The following is a 27,266-nucleotide window of genomic DNA, read 5'->3' as shown; positions in this document are numbered from 1 at the left end:
GTTTGCAATGATACAGAATTTCAGTTTAAAGTGCTTATAATGAAAGATACAAACAAATCATTAAATGAATGATATTGACACCACAAAGTATACATAATTATGTTTGTCTGAAAAGCTCCTAAATTTTGCATGTCATTTAGATAGGCCTGTATCTCATTACTTTCCATGGCTTTCCATGTTTTTGAGCAATCACCCATCCAATGCTTAAACAGGCTCGCCGTTGTTTAATTTGCCTGAAACAGAGAGAGACTCTACCACATCACTATAAAAGCTAGCTCACTAGTGGGGCAGTATAAGTTCCCTATATACTGTCCGCTACAGATGTCAAACACAAAAGTCAGATATATCTTGTATAAAAAAGGTTTCTAGATAACTTCAGAAATATCTTGTATAAACAAAGGTTCTAGATAACTTGTGAAACTTCAGGTGATGACCCTTTCTCAATGTTTAAATTTAAATAGATTGATTCATGTTTGTATGTTGTTAAACGTCCATCTCGAGAATTTTTAACTCATATGGAGACGCCACCACTTACCGGTGGAGAGTTGCAAATATTGTCCTATAACCGGCCTTTGAGCAGTGAGGGATCTTTTTGCCAGCACTTACTGCGACACGGGACCGCGGTTTATACAGACTCATCCGAAGGACCAGTCTCCATGTAAATTTAACTAGAAGACTAACACAAAAGTAACCTATTCAACTCCTCCCCCCACTTTCAGAACACATGGACTCCTTGTAAGTTGGTAAGGATGGTCAGATGTTCGAATATTTGATGTTAATGAACTGACAAAGAATGGCCAGCATTTCTCCCCCTTCTGCACACAATGGAACTTATTTGTATGTGTGTAAAATGTTGGGTAGACTGGGATAGAATATATTTTACTAATATATGAGAAGCATTTTAATCGAAAGACAGTCCAATGTGCAGATTTCGCATGTAAAACATGTTCTCTTTTTTATAAAATTTCTTTGTGTTTTTTTAATCTGTGAAGACGGTAATCAAATATTGTACATTTGTGTCGAGGACTTTAAAAGCTGCTCTGAATAGGCCCCTGACTTACACATTTTTCTTTGTCTCTAAAATATTTTTTTTTCTTTTGACTTACTGGTACATTTTCAGAGGACCTTCATGATATATTATAAGTGTTGACCTGTGAAACTTGCCTCATAACAACTTGTTGTTTTTTAAAATAAAAAAACTGTGACATGTATGTTTTTTTAAACTTCAGATCGGATCACCAAACTGACTTAAATATTGAGAAAGTATAAGTCTAACTTTCACTTTCATAGATCTATGCGTAAAGCGCAAGAGGATCGACTCTCATAATTTTGTTTTTATATATAGATGGGGCTGTGTTGCTACCACTATTGAAATAACGACCACTATTGAAATAATTATATCAATAGTGGTTGAGAGTGCATTTCAATTACAAACATAGGTAATAACCACTATTGAAATACGACCACTATTGAAATAATTATTTCAATAGTGGGTGAGAGTGCATTTCTCTGTAATAACCATAGGTTTCAACCACTATTGAAATACGAACACTATTGGAATAATTATTTAATAGTGGATGAGAGTGCATTTCAGTAGGGATGGGTCTCGCCAAAAATTTCGTATCGCGATATATCATGATTTTGTTTCCAAAATATCACGATAATATCATGATATTTTTACAAGCAAATTTTACAATGATTTTAAATGAATAGTCATTATTTTTTGTAAAATATGCCTGAAAAACAAAATTTAAAATTTTTGAAATTTTTATGTACATAAAATTAATCATGTTTGGATGGTAAAATACTGTTCTTTTCACCTTTTACAACATTTTTTAGACTTTCTGTAATTGTAATTTGAAAGATTGAACAAATAAATGAATACTTTATAATATGAACCTAAATACCGGTATTTAGATCTCCGTATCACGATAGGTATCACGCAGCAAAAAATCGCGATATACCGATATGTACCGATAAAATTGCACATCCCTACATTTCAATATGGTTACCATGGGTTTCAACCACAATTGAAATACTACAGTATTGAAAGAAAGGTTTCACCGCGTCAGCAACTTCTGAAATTATTATTTCAATATATATTGGATTCATTGTTCAAAGCACTATTGAAATCAATAATTTTATCCATATTGAAATCTTTATTTCAAAAGTGAACATCATTTCAATAGTGGTTACTATCTCTGTTTGTTATTGAAATGAATCTCACCCACTATTGAAATAATTATTTCAATAGTGGGCGTATCTAAATAGTGGTTATCACCTATGTTGGTTATTGAAATGCACTCTCAACCACTAATGAAATAAGTATTTCAATAGTGGTCGTACTTCAATAGTGGTTACTAACTATGTTTGCTATTGAAATGCACTCTCAACTACTATTGATATAATTATTTCAATAGTGGTCGTTATTTCAATATAGTGGTTGCAACAGGGCTGTATGTTTGGCAATCTTCTATATATTAATTACATGTACGTGATTGTAGAAAATATACAATTTTTTAAAAAGCTGAATCAAATGCCTTATCCATTTTCTCAGTTCTTCAGGTCATGTTTTAATTAGTTATTTCATAATTTGAAATCTGAAAAGTACACTTTAACTATTCATAAATTACAGATTACAGATTTACCATGTATATATCTAGTCTAAATTGCCTTTATACTAGTACTTATATATTTATTCTTTCCTTGCAGCCCTCCCCCTTTCCTTCTAATATTTTTAGCTCACCTCACCCTCGGCGTCGGTGTCGGCGTCCCAGGTTAAGGTTAAGTTTTTGGGAGCAGTTTTCTTTTTAAGTACTTCTATGTCCTACATTGATTAGACATGCACGGATGATGTTTCTAGTGTGTTTCATTGTACCAGTCAAAGTTTCAGATGCTGCAATTTCAGCAAAGGAATGACCAGGTTAATGTTTTTGGAGCAGGTTAACATTTTTGGTGCAGTTTTTGGTGTAGGTCTCATTTCTGAGTAACTTTAAGCCCTATGTTGACCAAACTTGCATGGATGGTACATCTTAGGATGCACACTACCAGGCTTGCTTCGGATGCTGAATCTGACCTACATTTTCTGCATGAGTGAACAGGTTTGTTTTCAGTGCAGGTCTCATTTCCAAGTAACTATGAGTACTATAGTGACCAAACTTGCATGGATGATACACCTAAAGATGCATACTACCAGACTTGCTTCGGATGCTGAATCTGACCTACATTTTCTGGTTGAGTGAACAGGTTAAAGTTTTTGGTGCAGGTCTCATTTCAAAGATACTATGAGCCATATAATGACCAAACTTGCATAAATGGTACATCTTAGGATGCATACTACCAGACTTTCTTTGGATGCTGAATTTGACCCACATTTTCTGGATGAGTGATCAGGTTAAAGTTTTTGGTGCAGGATTCATTTCCAAGTAACTTTGAGCCCTATAATGACCAAACTTGCATGGATGGTACATCTAAGGGTGCATTCTACTAGGTTGATTTCGGATGCTGAATCTGACCTACATTTTTGCTGGATTAGTGAAAAGGTTAGTTTTTTATACAGGTTTCATTTCCAAGTAACTTTGAGCTCTATGTTGAGCAAACTTGCATTAATGATACATCTTAGGATGCACACTAATGGACTTGCTTGGAATGCTGAATTCGACATACATTTTCCAGATAATGGACCAGTAAAAGTTATGGGTGCAGGTCTATTACCAAGAAACTATTAGGCTTATATAAACCAAACTTGCACAAATGATGCATCTAGGGATGAAAACTCTCAAACTTGCTTCAGATGCTGGATTTTAATTACGTTTTCATGAAGAAGAACTAGTTTGAAGTTTTCATATAGGTCTGTTCCAAAGTATCAAATCAAAATTGCATAAATTTTGCATTTTTGGATGTACACTTTTTGTTGGTTAATTGCGTGACTTTGCGTTACTTAAAGACAACATTCGTTGAGGTGAGCTCTTTAATCTCTGATTACCTATGTTTTAACAAATGAGAACATAATTAAGCAAAGAAAAAGCATATGTAGTTGAGCATTTAGAAAAAAAGATAAATGGTACTCACCATTTACATTGATATACCATACTTTACAAAATCCTTATGTCGTGTTCATTAATAAAAGCGCAAGCCCCTGCCCCTTAATGCTGTCTCTTGGTCAGTGTTTTGAAGGCAAAGGTTGGACAAGTAAAACCATGCAATTATAAAAAATAAATTGATGGGAATTGGTTTTGAAAGATTTGGGCTGAACTTAACGGTAAAATTGAAAGTGAATTTTATTTTATAAAAGACCTATCAATTGTTTGTGATGTTTTCTCTAAGTCAGCAAATTAAAGGACTATTTGAACTCCAGTGAGACATATTTTTAATTAATATAAAAAAAATTGAATAATATTTACAACAAATTAAGCATATATATATTAATCAGAATGGCAATACAATACTAAGTTATTGTGTATAAGTAATTCATGTTTTTATTACGTTGCTACATTGTCGATGTCGCTACAATAGAAAATTTATAAAATATGACGTCAGCCGTATAAATGTTTCATACTTTGAATACCTGTAAATCCGTAATGGAGCAAGATACGCCTGTAATATTTAGAGGTTATATTTACCTAAGGTTCTACATCAATTTTCAAGAAAAAAGTCATTTTCGAAAATTTTTGACATAAGGGGGGTTTTTGCTTGGAACAGCTCAATTATAAAGTAATTGAATGTAATTGAAAAAGTATTTGAAATGACATGGTATTTTTTCAGTGTAATTAATTAAATTGCAATTACAAGTAATTGAAAAAATGTTTGATTACAAATTAGTTCCAATTACTTAAAAAAATGTAATTAATTACAGTCAATTACAATAATTATTACTTTTTTCAATTACCCCATCCCTGAGTTGTACAGATGATCCCTCCATGCCTATATTTCGTTTTATAGGTCAGCCAACAAAGGAACATGAAGTAGCCAGACGCCGAGTAGAGAATACTGCAGCAGAATTTTGGTACTACATGTGGCATCAGCTACTCACCCTAAAAAATGAGGCAGAGGGTAACACCAACCTTGTCAGCCATATTAACAAAATAATAGGGAATGCTCATGGATACCAAAGGTTAGAAAAAATGACATGCATATGCTTAAGATTTTAAATAATCATTTTAAGCTCACCAGATCACATTTTGTCAGGCGTCCTTCTGTCCTTCCGTCTACACTTTTCACATATTCAACTTCTTTTCTAGAACCAATGGGCCAATTTCAACCAAGCTTGCCACAAAGCATCCTTGGGTGAAGGGGATTAAAGTCTGTTCAAGAGAAGGGCCATGCCCTCTTTCAAGGAGAGATAATCAAGAAATAGTGAAAATTTGGTGGCATGCTTTAAAAATCTTCTTCTCAAGAACCACTGGGACGGGAAAGCTGAAACTAATGTGAAAACATCCTCAGATAGTGTAGATTCAAGTTTGTTCAAATCATGACCCCCAGGGGTAGGGCCGGGCCACAATGGCCGAGCAGAGTTTTACATTTGAATACATAGGGAAAATCTTTAACAATCTTCTTCTCAAGATCAACAAAGCCATGACTGGTCTCAGGTAGTGTGGATTCAAGTTTGTTCAAATCATGACCCCCCCCCCCCCCCCCCCCCCCCCGGTAGTACAACGGGGCCACAAAGGACGATCTAAGTTTTACATAGAAATACATAGAGAAAATCATTAACACTCTTCTTCTCAAGAACAACAAAGCCATGACTGGTCATATTTATGTGGAAGCATCCTCAGGTAGTGTAGATTCAAATTTGTTCAAATCATGACCCCCGGGGATAGGGCGGGGCCACAATGGATGATCAAAGTTTTACCTAGGAATACAGTGGAAAAATCTTTAACAATCTTCTTCTCAAGTACAACAAAGCCATGACTAGTCATATTTACATTGAATTCTCCTCAGGTAGTGTAGATTCAAGTTTGTTCAAATCATGGCCCCCAGGGGTAGGGTGGGACCACATTTGGGGATCAAAGTTTATAATAGAAATATATAGGAAAAATTTTCTTGTGAAGATCAACAAAGCCATGATTGGTAATATTTATAAGGAAGCATCCTCAGGTAGTGTAGATTCAGGTTTGTTCAAATCATGGCCCCCAGGGGTAGGGTGATGCCACATTTTGGGATCAAAGTTTAACATAGAAATATATAGGAGAATTTTCTTGTGAAGATCATCAAAGCCATGATTGGTCATATTTATAAGGTAGCAGTTTTAGGTAGTGTAGATTCAAGTTTGTTCAAATCATGACCCCCGGGGGTATGGCGGTGTCACAATGGACCATCAAAATTAATTCAAATCACCCATCCCGCCTTTTTAGCTCACCTAAGCCGAAGGCTCAAGTGAGCTTTTCTGATCAAAATTTGTCCGTTGTCTGTCGTAGTCGTCGTTGTTGTCGTTGTTGTTGTCGTAAACTTTTCACGTTTTCATCTTCTTCTCAAGAACCACTGGGCCAGTTTCAACCAAACTTGCCACAAAGTATCCTTAGGTGAAGGGGATTCAAGTTTGTTCAAATGAAAGGTTAAGCCCTCTTCCAAGGGGAGAAAATAATAAATTTGTGAAAAAATAATGGCATTTTAAAAAAAATTTTCTTCTCAACAACCACTGGACCAGGAAAGATGAAACTCAGAAAATCACCCTCAAGAAGTGTAAATACAAATTTGTTCAAATCATGACCCCCAAAGCAAGGGTGGGGCCACAATGGCCGATCAAAGTTTTACATAGGAATATATAGGAATAATCTTTAAAAATCTTCTTCTCAAGAACCATGGAGACAGGAAATATGAAACTCATGCTGAATCCTCCTCAGGTAGTGTAGATTCAAGTTTGTTCAAATCATGAACCTCAGGGGTAGGCGGGGCCACAATGGCCGATCAAAGCTTTACATTGGAATATATTGGAAAAATCTTTAAAAATCTTCTTCTCAAGAACCATGGAGACAGGAAAGATGAAACTCATGTTGAATCCTCCTCAGGTAGTGTAGATTCAAGTTTGTTCAAATCATGACCCCCAGGGGTAGGGCGGGGCCACAATGGCTGATCAAAGTTTTACATAGGAATATATTGGAAAAAATTTTAAAAATCTTCTTCTCGAGAACCATTGGGCTATGAAAGATGAAACTCACGTTGAATTCTCCTCAGGTAGTGTAGATTCAATTTTGTTCAAATCATGACCCCCCAGGGTAGGGTGGAGCCACAATGGCGGATCAAAGTTTTACATAGGAATATATAGGAAAAATCTTTAAAAATCTTCTTCTCAAGAACCATTGAGACAGGAAATATGAAACTCATGTGAAATCATCCTCAGGTAGTGTAGATTCAAGTTTGTTCAAATCATGAACCCGAGGGGGGCCACAATGGCCGATCAAAGTTTTACGTAGGAATATATAGGAAAAATCTTTAAAAATCTTCTTCTCAAGAACCATGGAGACAGGAAATATGAAACTCATGTTGAATCCTCCTCAGGTAGTGTAGATTCAAGTTTGTTCAAATCATGACCTCCAGGGGTAGGGTGGGGCCACAATGGCTGATCAAAGTTTTACATTGGAATATATAGGGAAAATCTTTTAAAAATTATCTTCTCCAGAACTATTGGACCAGGAAAGATGAAACTCATGTGGAAGCATTATCAGGTAGTGTAGATTCAAGTTTGTTCAAATCATGACCCCTGGGGGATAGGTGTGGCCATAATGAGGGAAGTTTTGCATATATGATATACATGTACATAGAATACATGTATATAGGAAAAAATCTTCTCCAGAACAGGAAAATTTTTGTTTAGTCAAATTGACGTGTAAGCATCTGCAAGTAGTGAAGATTTAAATTTATTATACCCCCCGCAAACGAAGTTTAGGGGGGGTATATTGGAATCACCATGTCCGTCTGTCCGTCTGTCCGTCTGTCTGTCTGTCTGTAGACGAGATTTTGTCCGGACCATTACTCAGAAACTATTGGAAGGATTTGTCTGAAAATTTGTACAAATATTATTCACCATATGAAGTTGTGCACCTGATATTTTCATCTTGATTCGATTATTATTTTGAATTTTACAGGTGTTTTTTCATTTTTATTTTGTGGTTTTGTCCAGACCGTTTCTCAGAAACTATTGCAAGGATTAATCTGAAAATTTGTACACTTATTATTCACCATATGAAGGTGTGCAATTGGAATTTTCAACTCTTTTTGTTCATTTTTTTTGCATTTTACAGGTTTTATTTTTTATTTTAATTGACTTGTTCATTTTGGGCTCATGTATAAGGTTTGAGACATAGAATCTAGAATATCTGTACAAAAATACTACAGCTTAAAACTACTCATATAAACTTAAAAAAAAAAAACATCATCAAGTGCTAAAAACAGTTTTTACATTGCACAGAAGATAATGTAATTTCATTTGTCTCTTGGGAATAATGACTGGACATGCATCCAGTTTAAGATAAATTAATGAGTTTGGTGTGGAAAGTTGAACATTAAGGCATCTCATTATCAACCATGTGTAATCTCCTGGGAATCAGGCACAAGAATTAAAGATCTCTCTTCTCTTATTCTCTTAATTGTAATTTATTGTCTGTCAAAGCACTTCATTACTGGATGACCAGCTCTTTATTTTCAAATGAATTTGATATAAAGTTATCAAGATTAATTTGATTTTGTATAATATGATTTTTTTTTTCAACAATCAGTTTGCAGAGTGACATAACACATAATTGCAATATATTTTTTTAATGCAGAAATAAAAAAATTAAATAAAAAAATAATGTTACAATGGAATTACAATGTATTAGTATTGATGTTTCATTTGGTTGCACCTTTGTTTCATTCATTAAGAAACATGATGAGCAATTATATTTCACTGCAAATTTTTGTAAGTAAATTGTGAACACCTCTAGATCCATAAAGTATTTTTGAATTGGCACATTCTCTGAAAAACCCAGCGGGGGGTATTCGTCCCTATTGGACAGTTCTAGTTCAAATATTGTCGGGGGTGGGTGGGGGGATGTTAGCCAGGGGTTGCAATGGGAGATTAAGTAATATGTTGGAGAAATCTTTTAAAAATCTTCTTTTCAAGTTTGGCAACATTATACATGTATGCTTTATTTATATAGTGACATTCTCAAGTAATAGAAAATTCAAATCCCCCTCACCTAACAAGTAAGCTTTTCAATACCAAGCTGATTTGTGTTTTTTAACTAGCCCATGTGCTCAGGTGAGCGATGTGGCCCATGGGCCTCTTGTTAGAGGTATATGGGGACCTATTATGCATTGAAGCTTTTTCAACACTGGATTGATTTTGCTTATTTTCTAGCCACAGTGCTCAGGTGAGCAATGTGGCACATGGGCCTCTTGTTATGCTTTAATACAAAAAAGGCCTGGGCATATAGTGTTTGTCAAGTCCATCTTCCATCCTGTTTTTTCATCTTTCTGTCCTTCCATTAGCCTGTCATATTTTGCCAGTTTAAGACAATAACAATAAGGTGTTTGATTATTTGTATGAATTAATCACAGATCAAAGATGGTACATTTCTTATGATGATGCAATACAAATGTACTTTTGGAGGATTAAAAAAAATTATATCACAGGAATAACTCAATTCAATGAAGAATACTTTTTTTGATGCTGATAAACTCAAGGTTTAGATATGATATCACAATGTTAAATCTTGAGATCTAATATTCAGCTTTGGTTATTTGATCTTCAGAACCTTGAGTTCAGATTTCTTGAATCTGAGGTCAGTGGATGGAATGGAGCAATGGAGAAAGAAAGAATCCCAGAAACTGACAGATCTTGTGCAGAAGAGGTTTCATTATCTTCAGGTTTTTATGTTTCCTGATTTAAGTTTAAAAACACTCTTTCCTTTGTACATTCATTAACTAAATATAGTATTCTATATAATATTATCATACTCTTCCTTCCTGGCAAACAAATCACCATGTTTGTCTGTCTAACTGGATGTAGACTGGGTCTTTATCTGGATCAAATTTTCATTGGATAATTGATATTTATCATTTCACTTGTGCAACTTGAGTTTCTTTCAGATATATTAGTCAGAATTTCAGAATTGTGATTCTTTTTTAGTTGTAATTGTACATGACTTCTTGGACAAGAAATTTGAGGCTGCTTATAACTTTAACATTAATAAACATTAGACTCTAATGCTTAACATAAAAGTAGCTTGTGCCCATAGGTATATCTCGTCTTCAGTTCAAGGGGTACAGTCAGAGTGACGGTGCAAAAGTATTAAAGTGACGTAGACTCACTTGCAGTGTTGTTTTGTGTACAATTTTGATTTTCTCAAAAAAAATAACTTCAGTTTAAGTTTTAAGAGCAGGTCCATTACCAAGTAGGTATACACCTTACCGGATCATACTTGCACGGAAGATGCATTGATCGATCTAGAGATAAGACATTTTCAGACTTCCTTGATGGTTGATCTGACCTTAAGTGACCAGGTTAAAGTTTTATGAGCAGGTCTATTACCAAGTAACTATACATCTTACCTGGACCATACTTGCATGGATGATGCATCTAGGGATAGTGCCATTGAGCATATTTTACTTTTTGAAAGAACATATTTTGGATTTCCCATAGCAAAACATTGACACTACCATTCTTTCTATGATATTGAAGGGCCCATCTCTTATCTGCAACTCCTCCTATACCACTGAATAAAATTTAATGATACTTTCACCAATTCTTTATTACATAATGCCGTTGTGCACCTTTTATTTTACTTTCTGATCTGATATTTTTTCATGTCTCCAAGAGCAAAACATGGACTTTGCAATTATTATCATATGGGAGGCAGGGGTATCATTTAGTGAGCTCTGTGCTCACAGTACCTCTTGTTTTCCAAATGAGTGACCAGGTTAAAGTTTTAGGAGCAGATCCAATACCATGCAAGTATAACCCCTACCTGGACCTGTGAAACCAAACTTGCATGGATGATACATCTAGAGATGGACACTTTGAAACTTTCTTCGGATGCTGAATCTGACCTATATTTTCCAGATGGGTGACCAGGTAAAGGTAGAAGTTAAATTTATCCATACATACCAATTGTATGGATGGTGTATGTACTGATGGAGATCCGGACCAGCTTTGGATGCTGAGTCTGACAAACATTTTCCTAATGAGTGACCAGGGTCAAATTTTTGGACTACTTCTTAACTTTTATGGCCTGTTATGTTTAAACCTGCGTGGGAGATGAACTTTAGGATGGACTCTTCCAGACTTGCTCCAGATGTTTGAACTCACAGATTTTTTTCTTGATAAATAAATAGGGTAAATTTTTTGAAGCAGGTCCATTCTCAAGTAGCTGTAAGTTCAGATTAAACCAAACCTGCATGGATATTGATCTCATGATGCACTCATGCACTCACTAGAAAATATATTTTGCCTTACTGATGCATAACATTTGAGAGGGGAACATCGTTATCTTTGATTACTTATGTTTTAGTCATATTAATATAAAACAATCTGTATATTTTCTGAAGTTCAGATCTGAAAATATTTGATTTATGCAGAATAAGATGATGTCATGGCATTAAGCCCCAGATTACCCAAAAGTTTTCCTCATTTCATTCCAAAAATTTCAAATTGACAAATAATTTTTCTGTTAAAGAATAGTGGCTGAGGCTTTTAAATCAAAGCATGCAGCGGGTAACTTAAAGTTCCTCTGGTAAAATGTGATTAAAAAGATTAAGAGTTCATGCAATATCACAGTGTCAGACATCCATCTGTCTGGCTTTCCAGTGGTTTTTGAAATCTACAATTTTTGCCTGATTTCAATAAAACTTGGTAGTTGGTACACAATTGGACTACACTGGGATATACCACTGGTGTGCACAATTCTCTAATCTAGATAAGGTAAATAAAGAGAGGAAGGACAAACATTAGATTTCCAGTATTCATATAATGTGTTCATACCTAGAACTTAATTAATGCTTAATATGATATGATAATATTTAAAAAGTTCTTTTCCAACTGTAAAATGTTTGCAATTTAAGTCTAAGCCAGTTTCAAGTGGTCATAGCCTGAAAATCTCATCATACTCACGTGACCTCTGAAGCCCACTGGACTTTTGTTATAAAAGCTGTAAAGCATGCCTTTGCTTTACTTTCCAAAAAATGAGAAGTGATTCTATTAAGATGATTTAAAGTTATTTGTTTTTAGTATTATATGGAGTATTATTTCAAATCTTTTTTAAAAAATCACACGTATTGTATACTTTGAAAATTCTTAACCCCCCAAAAAGCCTTCATTAAACTTTATTAGCATTCTGTATACGGGATTAATTTCATGGGTTGTAATTTTCATGTTTTTCTCTCATCTGACACAATCGCGGTTTCTTGAATTCACGGAATTGGTATATACAATAAAAGTTACCTCCCTTGTCTATATCCGTTTAATCCATATCATAGCTACATGTAAACAACATTAATCAGCTTTATGTCTTTATTTCACGAACAACAGGATAGGTTAATATAAAATTGTTAAATTTAATAAATAATTAATTAAAACAAGTGCAGTTATTAAAATTCCTTCACTCTAAACATCAAATGACTTTCCTATAGACGCTATTAAGATGAGAGATCTTCAATACAATTAATGCGGCAAAAAACCACTGGACAGAAATAAATGTGTTTATGTAGTTCGACAAAATAATATCCTTTCACATCTTCAGTAAGTTTGATATTTATATGAGCAATTTTTTAAAACCAAAATGTCAATAAAAAACCAATATGCATGATAATGCAGGTAACAAATACACGTGGTAACATTAGTTATGCATGGGTAATCAAAACCCATGGCCCACATGTTTTGATTGGTGAAACATGCAGTATTGGCTATTAAAACGGTGTGTTCCCTGAATGGCTACTCGGAAAAAACAACAAGTAATTATCACACTCAATTAAGGGGCCCTCTAAAGGGTACAGGTAGACTTACCTGTGTTTACCTGGATAAGCAATATTTAAGCAATCAGATATATTCATTCAATTTTATTGATTTTTTTAATTTCATTCAGTTTTTTTTTTTCAGAAATATACTGAATAAATAAATAAACCTTAAATTTTATTTTTTTTTCTCCAAACTATTCAATAGTATTGATTGAGAATTTACAAACTATTATCCCCTTGTTGTGCAAAATTTTCAAACTCTTTTAAATATCAAATTAACACATAAAAAACATATTTATGTATGATAAATAAATTATTTCTGTAAAATTTTGTTGAATTTAATGCATGTATTTATCGTTTTTGATTATTAAAACATTCTTTTAAATCATCATAAAATACAAAGGTTTATGTTTCAAATTTTATAATAAATATAGATGATTCGAGGTAAAAACAGATCACTTTGATTTTTAAGGAATTCCTAAGTTAATAAGCTAATTGATGAAGCTTTGGGATTTTCGTGTTTGGGAAATGGACATTCCCCCCCCTTTTTTTTAATAGTTTTTGCTTGTCAGGTTTTTTATAGAAGGTACAGAACTTTTTTTTTACACTTAGCCCCCCTCCACAGTTTCAATTTGCTTCCGACGCCAGTGCCTTGGATAGTGATCCCTTAGTTGTGATGAAACATGGAGACTAAATGACTTGTAAATATTGTAAATATGTGTGATATGAAAGTGAAACAGTGCTATTTAATTTATAATGTGAAAATCAGTGCTGCTAAACAATAGAACTTCAAGATAATTTATAGTTTTAAATATGTTTGTGCCTGTAAAATTTTTCTTTAAAAATATGCATACAAAATATTTATTTACATGTATACCAGTGTTCAAATAATAAAAAAAAAATGAATTAAAAAACTGTTTTATTTTATTTAAATTCTGGTAGATTATTCATACAGGTAAGTCTACCTGTACCCCTTAGAGGGCCCCTTAATTGAGTGTGATAATTACTTGTTGTTTTTTCCGAGTAGCCATTCGGGGAATAAACCATTAAAACAGCTTTTGAACAAACACAGGTTATTATCTACTGATTTGAATTAAAGTAAAGCATGATAATTAAAATAATTGAATGACAAGTACTACTCGTAATTACTGAAATGGCCATGTATTGCATGTACATGTATATCAACCTATCGTAGTCTGTTCTCAAATTTCCAAATAAAACATGGAGATAATTGAAAATTTATTCACTGTTTCTTGAATTCACTGATTTATTAACAGCGTAAATATAGCAAATATTATCACCGCAAGTTATTTTCCCCCTATACAGTACCTGATCTTTTCTGATCACCAGTTGTCTGTCTAGTCGTCTCTTTGTCTATTAACTTTTCACATTTTCAACATCTCAAGAAAAACTGGGCCAATTTTTACCAAAATTGGTACAAAGCATCCTTTTGTGAAAAGGAGATCAAAAAATAAAAATGAAGGACCAACCCCCCCCCCCCCCTTACAAAAGGAGATTATTATAAATCAATAAAAAAAAATTCTTTGAAGACAAAAATACAAGGGGTGATCAAAAAGGTCGCAAACTATCTCTGTATTTACAAACCCACAACTCAGATCAGAATGAAGTTTGGCACACACAGAGTCAAACGTTCTATAAATAGCATGTATACTGAGATATTTTGTTCCAATGTTTGTGAGGTCACAATGTGAAAATGATGTCAATTTGTGGATCACGTGACAAAAAAATTGGTTGACTCAGTCTACTCGTAAAGTTTAATAAGCTATTTCTTGAAAATTCCTTTGCAGTGGCATATAATAATTTGTACACAATTAATTAAGACAAAAGACTTCCTAGAAGTTCAATCAATAACTGGATTGATTGTTTTAGTGAAGGAAGGAAGATGATTAAAAATGATATTTGTTTTGTTGTGCAGTGAAAGCAAGCTTGGAAAGAGATGTGTTTATAGTTAAGCAATTATTTTAATATGAAAGATTGCCAACTTTCAATTAGATAAAAAGTTGAATATCTTAACAATAATATAATAATCAAACCCCTATAATGTTGTTTAATTTAGACTTCAAACATATCAGATATGATAAAATTAAAGGAGGCACCCAACGGCCATACTTTATCCACTTTGAATAAACGATGCTCCTAAGACAGAGGACTCAGGTTATGATGATCTCCTTGCTCATTCTGGAAAAGAATATCCTTATCCACTTATACTATTGCTGAGATTTGGTCATCTCTGACAAATGGACTGTGTTTGTTTTTTAAAAATGCATTACTTGCATGGTAAGAATTATAAGAGTCTGAAAAATCTTTAAGCTTCTGTGACAGAACACTACTTTATCATATAACCACCTAGATCACATGATTCCTGCATGGGCAGAAAATTGGAGAGGAATAGTTTTAAAAAAAATCAACATTAAAACACTATATCATTGCTTTTATTATGCCCCGCCATGAATATGGCCGGGGCATATAGTGTTTGTCATGTCCGTCTTCCGTCCTTCTGTCCTTCCGTCACACTTTGTGTTTAGCTCCGTTCAAAGCTAAGTTTGAAAGAAATTATCCAAGATATTTTCATCAAACTTCATATAGATATTGATGAGAGCTATGCAACTGCATCAACATTTTTTGATCTTGACCTTTCCTTTGACCTTGACCTCACTTTTCTTAAATTAGTGTTTAGGTCCGTTTTAAACATACCATTCAAGATGGTGTTATCAAACTTCACATGTTGATACATGATTGCGCCCATGAGCAAACACATTTTGAGTTCTTCATGAATTTTGATAGAACAAGGTTAGGAGTTTTCAAATATGAATCTTTATGATTCTAATCCATCTCTAAGATGTTTTTTCATCGTTCATATCAGTGATACTTCTATTTTTGAATAGTGGAATCATGACGTCAGGTTAACGTTATGTCAAACATTGACTATAATTTTTTTGTAACATTCCTAATTTGATTGTAAAGAATCATCATACATGTGACAGAACTGAACAATCACAACTGGAGATTTGAAATTTTTCAGCTGGAGTTTGGGTCTCAAAGCTGGAGATTTTTTCAAATCACAAAAGACCATCCAACCCCCTTGGAAAATGTCTTCTCCCTCTTTATTGTTTAAAATAATTTTTATTTCATAATGTCTAGCTTTAAAATAATATGTTTAAATTTTTATTCAAATGACCAGAAGTGAAATTGAATCAAAATAAGATTAATTCATTGAAATTAATTAAGAGTTAACATCATCATTAAAACATTGAATAAAATTTTATTTTTGATATGGTATTGATACATCAACCAGTAACTGAAGAAAAACATAGGTCTTTATGTAACATATTTTGTGTCAGTATTTTGTTTTTTAATTAGAATATGAAGAGATAAAATTAACTTTTATCTAAAAAATAAAACAGAGTGAGGTATATTTTTTTTTTAATAAGTAAGTGAAGTAAAACATAAATTTTAATGTAACATATTTTATGTCAATAATTTTTTTTAATAGAATATGAAGAGATAAAATTAACTTTTCTAAAAATACAACAAAGTAGAGTCAGGTATATTTTTTAGCAACACCCTGTAGTTTGATCTATTTTTAACTAATGTGTGACCTATATCATAACCGTATCTTTTAATGACCACCGCAGCATTAGAAGATGGCAACTAATTACAATGTTCTGCATTCAGCAATTCAACAATAAAACATCGATGGTCATTTATCAAGTTGTGTATCACTAATTTTTACAACCGAATTATACTACCTCATGTTGATTACTACGAAGCCTACTGCTGTGAAAATTTATTGCACTGCCGTTGTTATCTCAATGTATTTTCATTCCAAGCAATTTTAAGAAACATGATAAAAATTAATGCAAAATATATTTACTTTGAAGAATTATTTTAAACAGGGAAGATTTAAAAATTAATCGGGAGGGGCGGCAGGGGGAGTTAAAAATCGGGAGATTTTGCCTCCCACCGGAAGAATCACATGTATGAATCATTATTTATTATTACCTTTTTAAAAAAGTTGTTATAAGTAGTATCCATCAAAGGTATAGAACCTTTTTCTCTAATTTTTTTTAAAAAATAGTTAATTGTATCAATGATGGTGTATGAGTTGTTTGTTTTACACTTCTCTCATGTTGGACGACAGTAAATTTACACCTCAGAAGGTGCAACTTCCGGGCAAGAATTGTTTTGTAAGTATACAGGATGAGTTCAAAAGTCATTTCATTTTAAATTTCATTTTAAATAAAGCAACAATTTTGTTGTTTGATTGTATAAATCTGATACATCTTTCCAAATGTGAAAGTAAAAAAAAAATATCCCCGGGTATGACAATAAACCAGAATCTACCCAGTAATGTAGAATAAATTTTGTTTTTCTGTATATAAATATGATGAAGACAAATATTTGAAATGCAATTATTTACAAAAATACAATAATTTTAAGGACAATAATTTGATACACTATAGATAGATTGCACATTAAGCAATACTCCATAGAATGTTTGTAAAAACATTTGAAAGGAACTCTGTTTTGCATTGGTAATAAAATCTTTATTTTAATTGAAACAATACACCCTTTTTTCAATCCCAATATTGAACGGTTTTTTATCATTTACTCATAAAATATGCTGTTTAAATTAGATAAAACTCACATGCATGAAAAAAGGTAGGGTCAGTTCCAGGAATTTCAGTGGTAATTATTTCGGGATGATGTCGGTTGGGTGGGGGTAGGCGTTAAATAGGTAAATGACATACATGTACGAGTAGTTAATATGAGCTTAACAGCATGCAGTTTTTCAAAACTTTCTTTAGGTAACCCCCCCCCCCCACCCCCCCAACACACACACACTAAATACACAACCCAGTTAGACTATAATATTGGAAAATTATTCTTTAATTTATTTTTCAAATAGTAATTTTAAACAATGTCGTTTTCATAAACAATCAGCGATCACCACATACCCGGAACTAGAAACTTGACTGACCACTATCAACGAGTGAAATGGTACCGAAGCGTAACCTATAATGAAATAATATAATTCCGGGCATTTTGGTTATGATAAAAAACAATTTCATACTGGATGGATTTTCATGATATTCATGGAAACAATGTGTTGTTATCTGAAGTTAATTTATCCGAGAGATTTTTTGGAAATTCCCTTCTGGTGCCAAGTTACGGGACATTTCCTGATTTTAAAATGACATTTTGTCCACGGTTAATCTCAAGGACTGTAATAGATATCAAAATGAAACTCTCAGGGATGATAGATCGTGGTAATTACTATCCAGGAGGCGACATCTCGTTCGTCGTCAGTACTTCCTGTCGTTATGTCGTTACCAGATGCAAATTTAAAAGACGTATTTTTTAACTTTTTTGTTTTTCAATATTTTTGAATTATTTTCGCATGGTTAAGGTCAGGAGGCACGTTCCTCAAATGTATGTTTTGTATCTCTTGGTATTATATCAAAAACTAGTGCTAATTGTAACGGAAACCGTTACAGATGTTCCCCAAACGCTCCCCAACTCCCTTTTAGTGTCATATTCCCTGTAATATACTTTAAATGAAAACATTCAGTCTAAAAGTATTAAAAATCACTCATTCAAGTGTATTTCTAATTTCATTCGTTCCAAAAGCAAGCACGTGCGTACACGTGCATGATGACCATACCTTATTGTAGGAGTCCCTTATATTTATCTATGTTCTGAATCCCATCCTGTTTGGTTGAAAAACAGGGGAGTTATAGCCATTTCAAGTTTCAGCCAATCAGATTGCAGCACACGTGCATGCGCGTGATTTCATGATTTTTTTCTACATCGCATTGTAGGATATCCTAATGAATGACTATGTTTTAAATTTCAAAGCATTTCGTCAAAAAAAACAAAGGAGATATAGTCATTTTAAGTTTCAGCCAATCAGATCGCAGCACACGTGCATGCGCGTAATTTCTTGAAATTTTTTGTATATCATATTGCAGGACATCCTAATGTATGACTATGTTTTAAATTTCAAAGCATTTTGTCAAAAAACAAAGGCGATATAGTCATTTAAAGTGTCAGCCAATCAGATTGCAGCACACGTGCATGCGCGTGATTTCATGAACTTTTTTCTATATCATATTGTAGGATATCCTAATTCATGACTATGTTTTAAATTTCAAAGCATTTCGTCAAAAACCAGAGAAGATACTGAGATTTTTGTTTTAGCCAATCAGAGCGCAGCGCACGTGCATGCGCGTGAGTTCGTGCTAATTTGACAGTGTCACATTATCTACACTATTAATATATCTTTATATAATGAGTTTCAAATCATTTCATTAAAAAATGTAAAAGTTATAGCTATATTAAGTATATAAGTCATTTCACGTGTTGCACGCGCACGCACGTGCAGGCGTATGCGCGCAAAATGACCTTCGTTCCGCACATCTACACTACACACCCATTAACCCTAAAAATGTTTTAGGTCAGTTGGGTGAACAGTTTCTGAGAACACTTCCGGACAAAAAAGTACCGGAGAACAAATAAGAAAAAAAAGAATAATAATAATAACTAGAGCAAAGCTCATTGCAAAGCAACGAGTAGGTCTTCCGTCCTGTTTGACCGGAAGTAGCTTTCATTTCTAACAAAAAATAAGAAATAACGCCTAAAAATGGTTTGAATCATCTAAAGCTACGTTGATTAATGCAGAAATAAGCAATTTTTGCTACTTCCGGTAAAACCGGAAGTGACAACGACGGACGGAAAATTAAGTTTTAGGCTTCCAGTGACATATGTAACCCCAAAACTTGTCAAGATTGGCAAAAACACGCGTTTTCGACTACTTCCGGTTTGGCCGGAAGTGACGACGCTGGCGAAAGTGACAACGACGGACGGAAAATTAAGTTTTAGTCTTCTAGTGACATATGTTACCCCAAAACTTTCCAGAATGGCAAAAATACGTTTTGTACTTCCGGTTTGGCCGGAAGTGACGACACTAAATGGCAATTTCAATAGATTAATCTTGACATTTTGAACAACTTTGCTTCTTTGAGGTATTACAAATTCTCAATACTTTTTGAGATATAAAGGAAAAATATCCCCTTAATTTAAGGGGCCAGCCCTTTTCTTGAGATATCATTTGAAAGATCTTTAAATTCTACACTTCTTTTGTTCTACATGCTTTAACAAAATATTTATAGGTAAAAAGTTATCGTTGAAAACGTGTTAAAAATTTTGAAATTCTTCATAGGACTGTTTTCGGACCATAGCCAGCGTCGGCGCTACGTACTTCCGGTGGTTGAGATATACCAAATACATATCTCAAAAGGTTGCTCTATCAGCACTGAAAATTTCATGTTTCTGCGTTGAGTGCTTTTTTAGAAAACTGCTTCAAAATGACCCTCTAAAACTCACTAAATCGCGAAAAACTCCGAACCGGAAGTGACGTCATCAAATTTAAAAAAAACGCCTTAAGTTCATATCATTTGTCATCAATTTTTCATGAAAATCCATCGACGCATTTACGAGAAATCGCGTGCACAAAATCGGTAAGAATAATAATAATAAGAAAAGTTGAAAAGAAACAACAGAAAAATACTTCCGTTGAAACGGAAGACCTTAATAATACACACATGTTCCCAAACTCCGTTTGGGGAACATAATTATTCATATTTGTCATTCTCTTCTGATATCTACATTGTTTTCAAAATGTTTTTAAATATAAGTAAACCAAAAATTGTGATATAGGCCATTCAGAAGATTACGCATAAGGGTTATATAAGAAATATGACGCTGTGGTATCTTGTCCAAATGCCAGGTAAGGTACCTTAATTTTTTGTAAGGAAACTTCTTTTAGTACCTTTACTTCATTGACAAATTCTTAGGAAAAATTATATATTTTTGAGGAACGTGTCGTCTGACCTTAATAGAAACCCTTATAATGATGCTTGATATATGATTTGTTTGAAAATTAATAAATCCAGATTCTAGATATTAACATTTAAAAATCTGAATCTGGTCCATAATGGCGGCTGCCTCCATAGACTCCGCCATTTCGCATAAATTTGCATTTGCTTGATAAATTAATGTATGGATAAATGAAATGTAAAGGAATACTTGGGTTGACACGTCCTAGTTGCGTTGAAATTCCGTGTCAAACTCAGTTTTAAGCAATAATTTGAGTGTTCTCAAACGTCATCTATAATTGGTTTTAGCCGGTTCTCAAAGTAAAAAAAAAAGATGAGACTACATGTATGAGGGTTGTTCGAAAAGTTCGTGGACGATGTCAATCTTCGCTACATTATTTACTGGAAATTTAAAATAAGCACATTATAATATGTAAAAATATTAGTTTTGTTGATGTGTTTAGTTTTATTCCATTCAATTTAACAGAAATCAATTTACTTCATTTTGAAATCAACATGTTTTGTACCCGTGGAGCACACTAAATGGCAATGTAACGTCAAAACATAGCGTGGAAAATTTCTAAAAGATACTTTCTCAATACATCTCACAATATCCCAATGCCCATTCATTAAATCCTTTTTCTAATACTTGACATTTATTTTTTAAGAATTGATTTCGTTGTACAATTTCCTTTGTTAAGGTTTTAATTTTTTTTATTACTTAACTCTGCTTTCACAGGATAAGAAAGTCTGAAGTGCCTATGTCTTTCCTTTACGTTCCAACTTTTAAAAGTTTTGTTCAGATTTTTATGGTAAAACCGTTTCTTCACAGATCATCCTCATCCGATACAAATTCTCTGTCACTCCAATACTGCCTGTACTATTTGTACACACATGCACAACTTGCTTGAGAAATATTTTCTTCATTTCTTCAACATTTTTAGAGTTTATTCAGGATTTTTACGGAGAAAAACACAAAATTGCATCGTTATCTGCTTTTCCGTGATGTTCTAAAACGTCATCGTTTTTGCCGTTTTCAGTTAGGACTACTCAACTTCTCAAGTTTATTTCTTTTCAACAAAGCAGGATACAAATCCATAATTTGGTATATGAATCGATGTAACAATTATTAATTTGAATTTCTAGGTTGTTTATCATTTTTGCTCCATTTTATGGAGAATATAATTACAGACACTGCTTAGTGTATTATCTGTAACTGACTAAATTTTGACCTGCTCCGCGATCCCTTTTTTGCATTTTTAAAATCTGGATAAGTTTTGAATACATCGTAATATTTTGAAAAAAATTAATACATATCATTTGAATTTATTATTAAAATATTTCTACCAAATTTGGATAGCATATGACGTCAAATGAAAAAGATATGACAGTTGTCCATGAACTTTTCGAACAACTACAAATGAAATACGATATCTACAACCTTTTGTTTTGCATAATAGAAAAACAGATCTGAAATCATGGTTATAAGTACATGTAATAGTTTTTCAAGAGACAATATATATAGTAAGTGTAAAACGTGACCTCTGGGATTTTTCCCATGCACACTTGAGTCATATTAAACTTATATAAAAGACAAAGATAAGAAAACCATATTTTAAAAGAGCGCTTAATAAAGTTTATGCAAGTATTTTTTTCTCAAAGATCTGATGCAGCCTAATGAACATATTAAATGGTGTCTGATTCCTTGACCGTCGTAGGGCAAGGTATGTTTTTTTTTTTTTGCGAAACATTCCAACCTTTTCATGGAAGTGTAACTAGTCGGATTTCTTTGATTAATTTAATTCAAGCTATCACACTTTTTAAATAGAACATTCCAAAGAAAAGGTGCGAAGATTAACTCGTGGCGTTTTGTGCGAAAATATGAATGGTAACCCGCCTTTCATAATTCTAAGACACATGCACTATTGTAGACGTATGTACAAGTAGAAGAAGAAACAGTGGTCCGAAGAGCGCAGAATTTAGCGTTGGATTTTCGTGTTGGCGTCTTGAGTTCAACCCCCCTTGTGTCCATTTTTTTTTTACTTTTTCAGCTCGATTTTACGTTTTTTTTTCAGAATCGGACGGAAGACCTCTCGTTGCTCGCAACGAGATCGTATCTAGTTATTAGGGCTTTTTGACTTTTGTCGAAAAGACCTATTGTTTTCGTCTTGTTTATTAAGGTCTTCCGTTTCAACGGAAGACCTTCTTATTTTTCTGTTGTTTCTTTTCAACTTTTCTTATTATTATTATTCTTACCGATTTTGTGCACGCGATTTCTCGTAAATGCGTCGATGGATTTTCATGAAACTTTCAGCATTGATGACAAATGATATGAACTTAAGGCGTTTTTTTTTTAATTTGATGACGTCACTTCCGGTTCGGAGTTTTTCGCGATTTAGTGAGTTTTGGAGGGTCATTTTGTCCGGCAGTTTTCTTAAAAAGCACTCAACGCAGAAGCATGAAATTTTCAGTGCTGATAGAGCAACCTTTGGAGATATGTATTTGGTATATCTCAACCACCGGAAGTACGAAACACCGATGCTGGCTATGGTCCAAAAACAGTCCTATCAAGAATTTCAAAATTTTTAACACCTTTTCTACGATAACTTTTTATCTAGAAATATTTTGTTAAAGCATGTAGAAAAAAAGAAGTGTAGAATTTCAAGATCTTTCAAATGATATCTCGAAAAAAGGGCTGGCCTCTAAAATTAAGGGCCAAGGGGGGCCGAAAGTTTTTCCTTTATATCTCAAAAAGTATTGAGAATTTGTAATACCTCAAAGAAGCAAAGTTGTTCAAAATGCCAAGATTTATCTATTGAAGTCAAAATAATACGTCCGGCGTCGTCACTTCCGGCCAAACCGGAAGTAGTCGAAAAACGCGTATTTTTGCCATTTTTGACAAGTTTTTGGGTAACATATGTCACTGGAAGCCTAAACCTTAATTTTCCGTCCATCGTTGTCACTTCCGGTTTAACCGGAAGTAGCAAAAATTGCTTATTTCTGCATTAATCAACATAGCTTTAGATTTTGATTCAAACCATTTTTAGGTGTTATTTCTTATTTTTTGTTAAAATGAAAGCTACTTCCGGTCAAACAGGATGGAAGACGTACTCGTTGCTTTGCAACGAGCTTTGCTCTAGTTATTATTATTATTATACTTAGCAATTCTTTTGCTCAAATTTTCAGGAGTACCTTTGGAAACTGGTATTTTATTTCATAACTAGTGAATAGCTTATGTAAGAGTGTTCTGTCTTTAAGGTTTGGACTTCCGGTCTCGTTACTTCCGGTTTCTATGAAAGGAAAACTGAATTTTCTATAGAAGCCGAAGTATTTTTAATTCTAATGTCTCGTCTCCCCTAAATTTAAGATATGAATTCTAGAGACCTAATCCTATATAAAAGTGCGCGTAGGTGAATTTTAACCACAGATATTTTTCGAGATATAAGACTTCAAACATTGAAGAAGGGGGGATGAATTTTTTGAAAGTCACAATAACGTTACAAAAATTATTTTGAGGATAAAAGTATGTTAGAACTAATTAGTAGAACATATACTGTAAGTTTCATATCAATCAGAACAGAACTTCCGGTTTTATGGGTCTTAAAACTTTTATTTTAAATTGAAATTAATCATGGCACATTATCTCTTAACGTAATTATGATTTTCTTGTAATATTTTGAATACAGAATGACTCTGATACTGTTCTTACTTCATTAGATTATGAAATCAAAATTTGGGAGAAAAAGGGATTTCTAGGGGCCAACATTGAAAACAGACCTTTGTCTGTAACTTTCTTATTTCTCAATGAATTTTCAAACACTTTTCAGATTTGAGTTCAGCATGAAAAGAATAATCTAAAAAGTGGGGTCACTTTTTGACCCCTTATAGGAGTTTTAGAGACCTAAAATATGGTATTTCTAAGTCTTTTCAAAAATGATGATGTAAGAGTTATCTCTCTTTGTCGTTCTATTTGGAGTCTATTATGCTCTCTATGTTTCAATTATGGTATGCATATAAAGAGTACTTCCGGTTTTATGAGTCCCTTAAAATTGCCTCTGGAGATTTCTATGTTAATTTGAAATCATGATTTCCATTATTTCAAAAGGTAGGCAAGCAATTTTGATATTTCATATGATTGACTCTAGCGTTGTCTCCAGATGGTAGGGTCATGAAAATAAAAATCCCTAAAATAGAAAGGATTTATGGGTCAGTACAGCAAATGGCTTTTTCTCTGTAACTTTTTCAATTCTCAACCAATCTTCAAACTAATTTTGGTATTACATCAAGCACAAAGAGTACAGTTTAAAAATTATGGACCGTGGGGCTACTTTTTGACCCCTTATAGGAGTTTTAGTGGATTGAAAAACAGTACATTTTCGTATGTGTCTAATAACCATGAAAGAGTTATGTCTCTTTAAGTAGACACTGCTGTACAAAGAGAATTGTTATGTTTCCAATTAAGTATTGATCTCAAAAGAACTTTTGCGATATTGTTTTATATGAGTTTTTTAATTATGTAATATTGATTTTTCTTTTAAGATTCTTTATTTTAAGGGATCGAAAAGCCCTCCATTTTTGTTGAACGACAAAAAGATCTAGTTAAGGTCTTCCGTCTTCACGGAAGACCTTATAGTGATTCTACTGTTTCTTATTATTATTAAGGTCTTCCGTCTTCACGGAAGACCTTATAGTGATTCTACTGTTTCTTCTTCTTATTATTAAGGTCTTCCGTCTTCACGGAAGACCTTATAGTTATTCTACTGTTTCTTATTAAGGTCTTCCGTCTTCACGGAAGACCTTATAGCGATTCTATTGTTTCTTATTATTATTATTTTTCTGACCATCTAATTTTGTGCACGCGATTTCTCGAAGACTACTGGGTGGATTTTCACAAAATTCTCAGAAACAATGTGTTGTTATCTGAAGTTATTTTATCCGAGAGATTTTTTGGAAATTCCCTTCCGGTGCCAAGTTACAGACCTTTTTCTGATTTTAAAATGACATTTTGTCTGTGGTTAATCTCAAGAACGGTAAAAGATATCAATGTGAAACTTCCAGGGATTATAGATCGTGATAGATACTAACCAGGACGCAACCTTTCGTTCGTCGTCTATACTTCCTGTCGTTCGGAGATGAGAATTGAAAAAAGCGTATTTTCTAACTTTTTTGTTTTTCAATATTTTTCATTTATTTTTGGAATGTTAATAGAGACCATTCTATTGATGTTTACTATATAAGTTGTTTGAATATTGGGTTATCTGAACTCTAGATATTAATATTTGAAAATCTGAAGCGGGCCCAAGATGGCGGCTGCCTCTGTCAACTCCGCCATTTCGCGAGTAGGGGTTTATGGAGGCAGCTGAGCGTTTGATTGAACGATTCTGACATAAGGATACATGAAATGTAAAAAACTACTTCGACTCTCACGTAGTAGTGAAATGGTTGGAGGAGTTACGTCCCGTTACTTGTTTATATTACAATAGCTAATCAATAAAAATATTGTAATTAATTGGTCAATTGACAAAAGAATTATACAAGTATCATTGATAAATGATGTTCTGTTAGAAAATAATAATAGTGTTGCCAAAAGAAAGGCAGTCTTTTGTATTTTATCAATATGATATCTGATAACTTATGATCATTGATTAAGTTGAGGTACAAGGGGGCAGTACAACCAACTGGCTTGTGTTTTCACTATGGTACAGAATCCATTTGGTGTAACGATCAAATTGGATTGTGCAAAGTTGCTGTAGTTAGTGACCAGTTAAAACACAGGTGTGTGACGTTAGCTATAGGTTTGTCATTAGGACAGAGAAGCTCTTACAAAGTTAAATCATACTTTGTAAGTATATTGTAGCCACTTGGCTAGAGTTATACGAGTATAGTGAGGCAATTATCAGATGGCACCAGGCAGGTGCCGGTATTAACTGAAGATATATAAATAATTATACAAAGCACTTAGGTCATTTGATTTAAAGACACCAGGCAGGTGTCATATTATTATGTGTATATATTGCATTCAATCATATCCCCAGTAAAACTCGGTAATCCGAGCACGGACCTACTGACCGCTCAGATCCGACACGTTACATTAGTACGTTGCAATTGAGTCAATCTTAAAACTTAATTTCCGTTTCACTGCTTCAGTGTAACTGGGCTAGATACGATATGTATTGTGTATAATGTGTTACATATACTTTCTTAACGTCGAAATAAAATAAAGGCGCTAAGAATGTTTTATTTTTAAAATTTAATTGATGCTATTAAACCTATCTAATAGATCAGTCCAAAGAAAAGGCGCGAATATTTACTCGTGGCGTTTGGCGCGAAATTATGAATGCTTTTTGAGTTGGCTCGCGTAGCGAGCTAATCCTTGTCGACATAGCCGTTTCAGAGGGTGAACAGTTTCAGAGCTGTAAAATTTTTCACACAAGTATA

At 33.5% G+C, this 27,266-nt stretch overlaps 1 protein-coding gene across 1 annotated transcript in view; it reads left to right on the top strand.

Moving 5' to 3' along the window:
* The first annotated feature begins 4,945 nt into the window (after window positions 1–4,945).
* Window positions 4,946–27,266, top strand: part of LOC134246648 (alpha-(1,6)-fucosyltransferase-like) — a 134,719-nt gene continuing 112,398 nt past the window's right edge. The window contains exons 1-2 of the mRNA XM_062729024.1: window positions 4,946–5,113; window positions 9,732–9,846. Coding sequence (XP_062585008.1) covers window positions 5,013–5,113; window positions 9,732–9,846 — 216 coding nt within the window. The 5' untranslated portion in view covers window positions 4,946–5,012. The remainder of the gene's footprint in view (window positions 5,114–9,731; window positions 9,847–27,266) is intronic.

Source organism: Saccostrea cucullata, unplaced genomic scaffold, assembly GCF_032062105.1.
Source record: "Saccostrea cucullata isolate Sc308-1 unplaced genomic scaffold, CSIRO_AGI_Scuc_v1 ctg1438, whole genome shotgun sequence".
Taxonomy (NCBI): Eukaryota; Metazoa; Mollusca; class Bivalvia; order Ostreida; family Ostreidae; genus Saccostrea; species Saccostrea cuccullata.
This window is presented reverse-complemented; position numbering and strand designations above follow the sequence as displayed.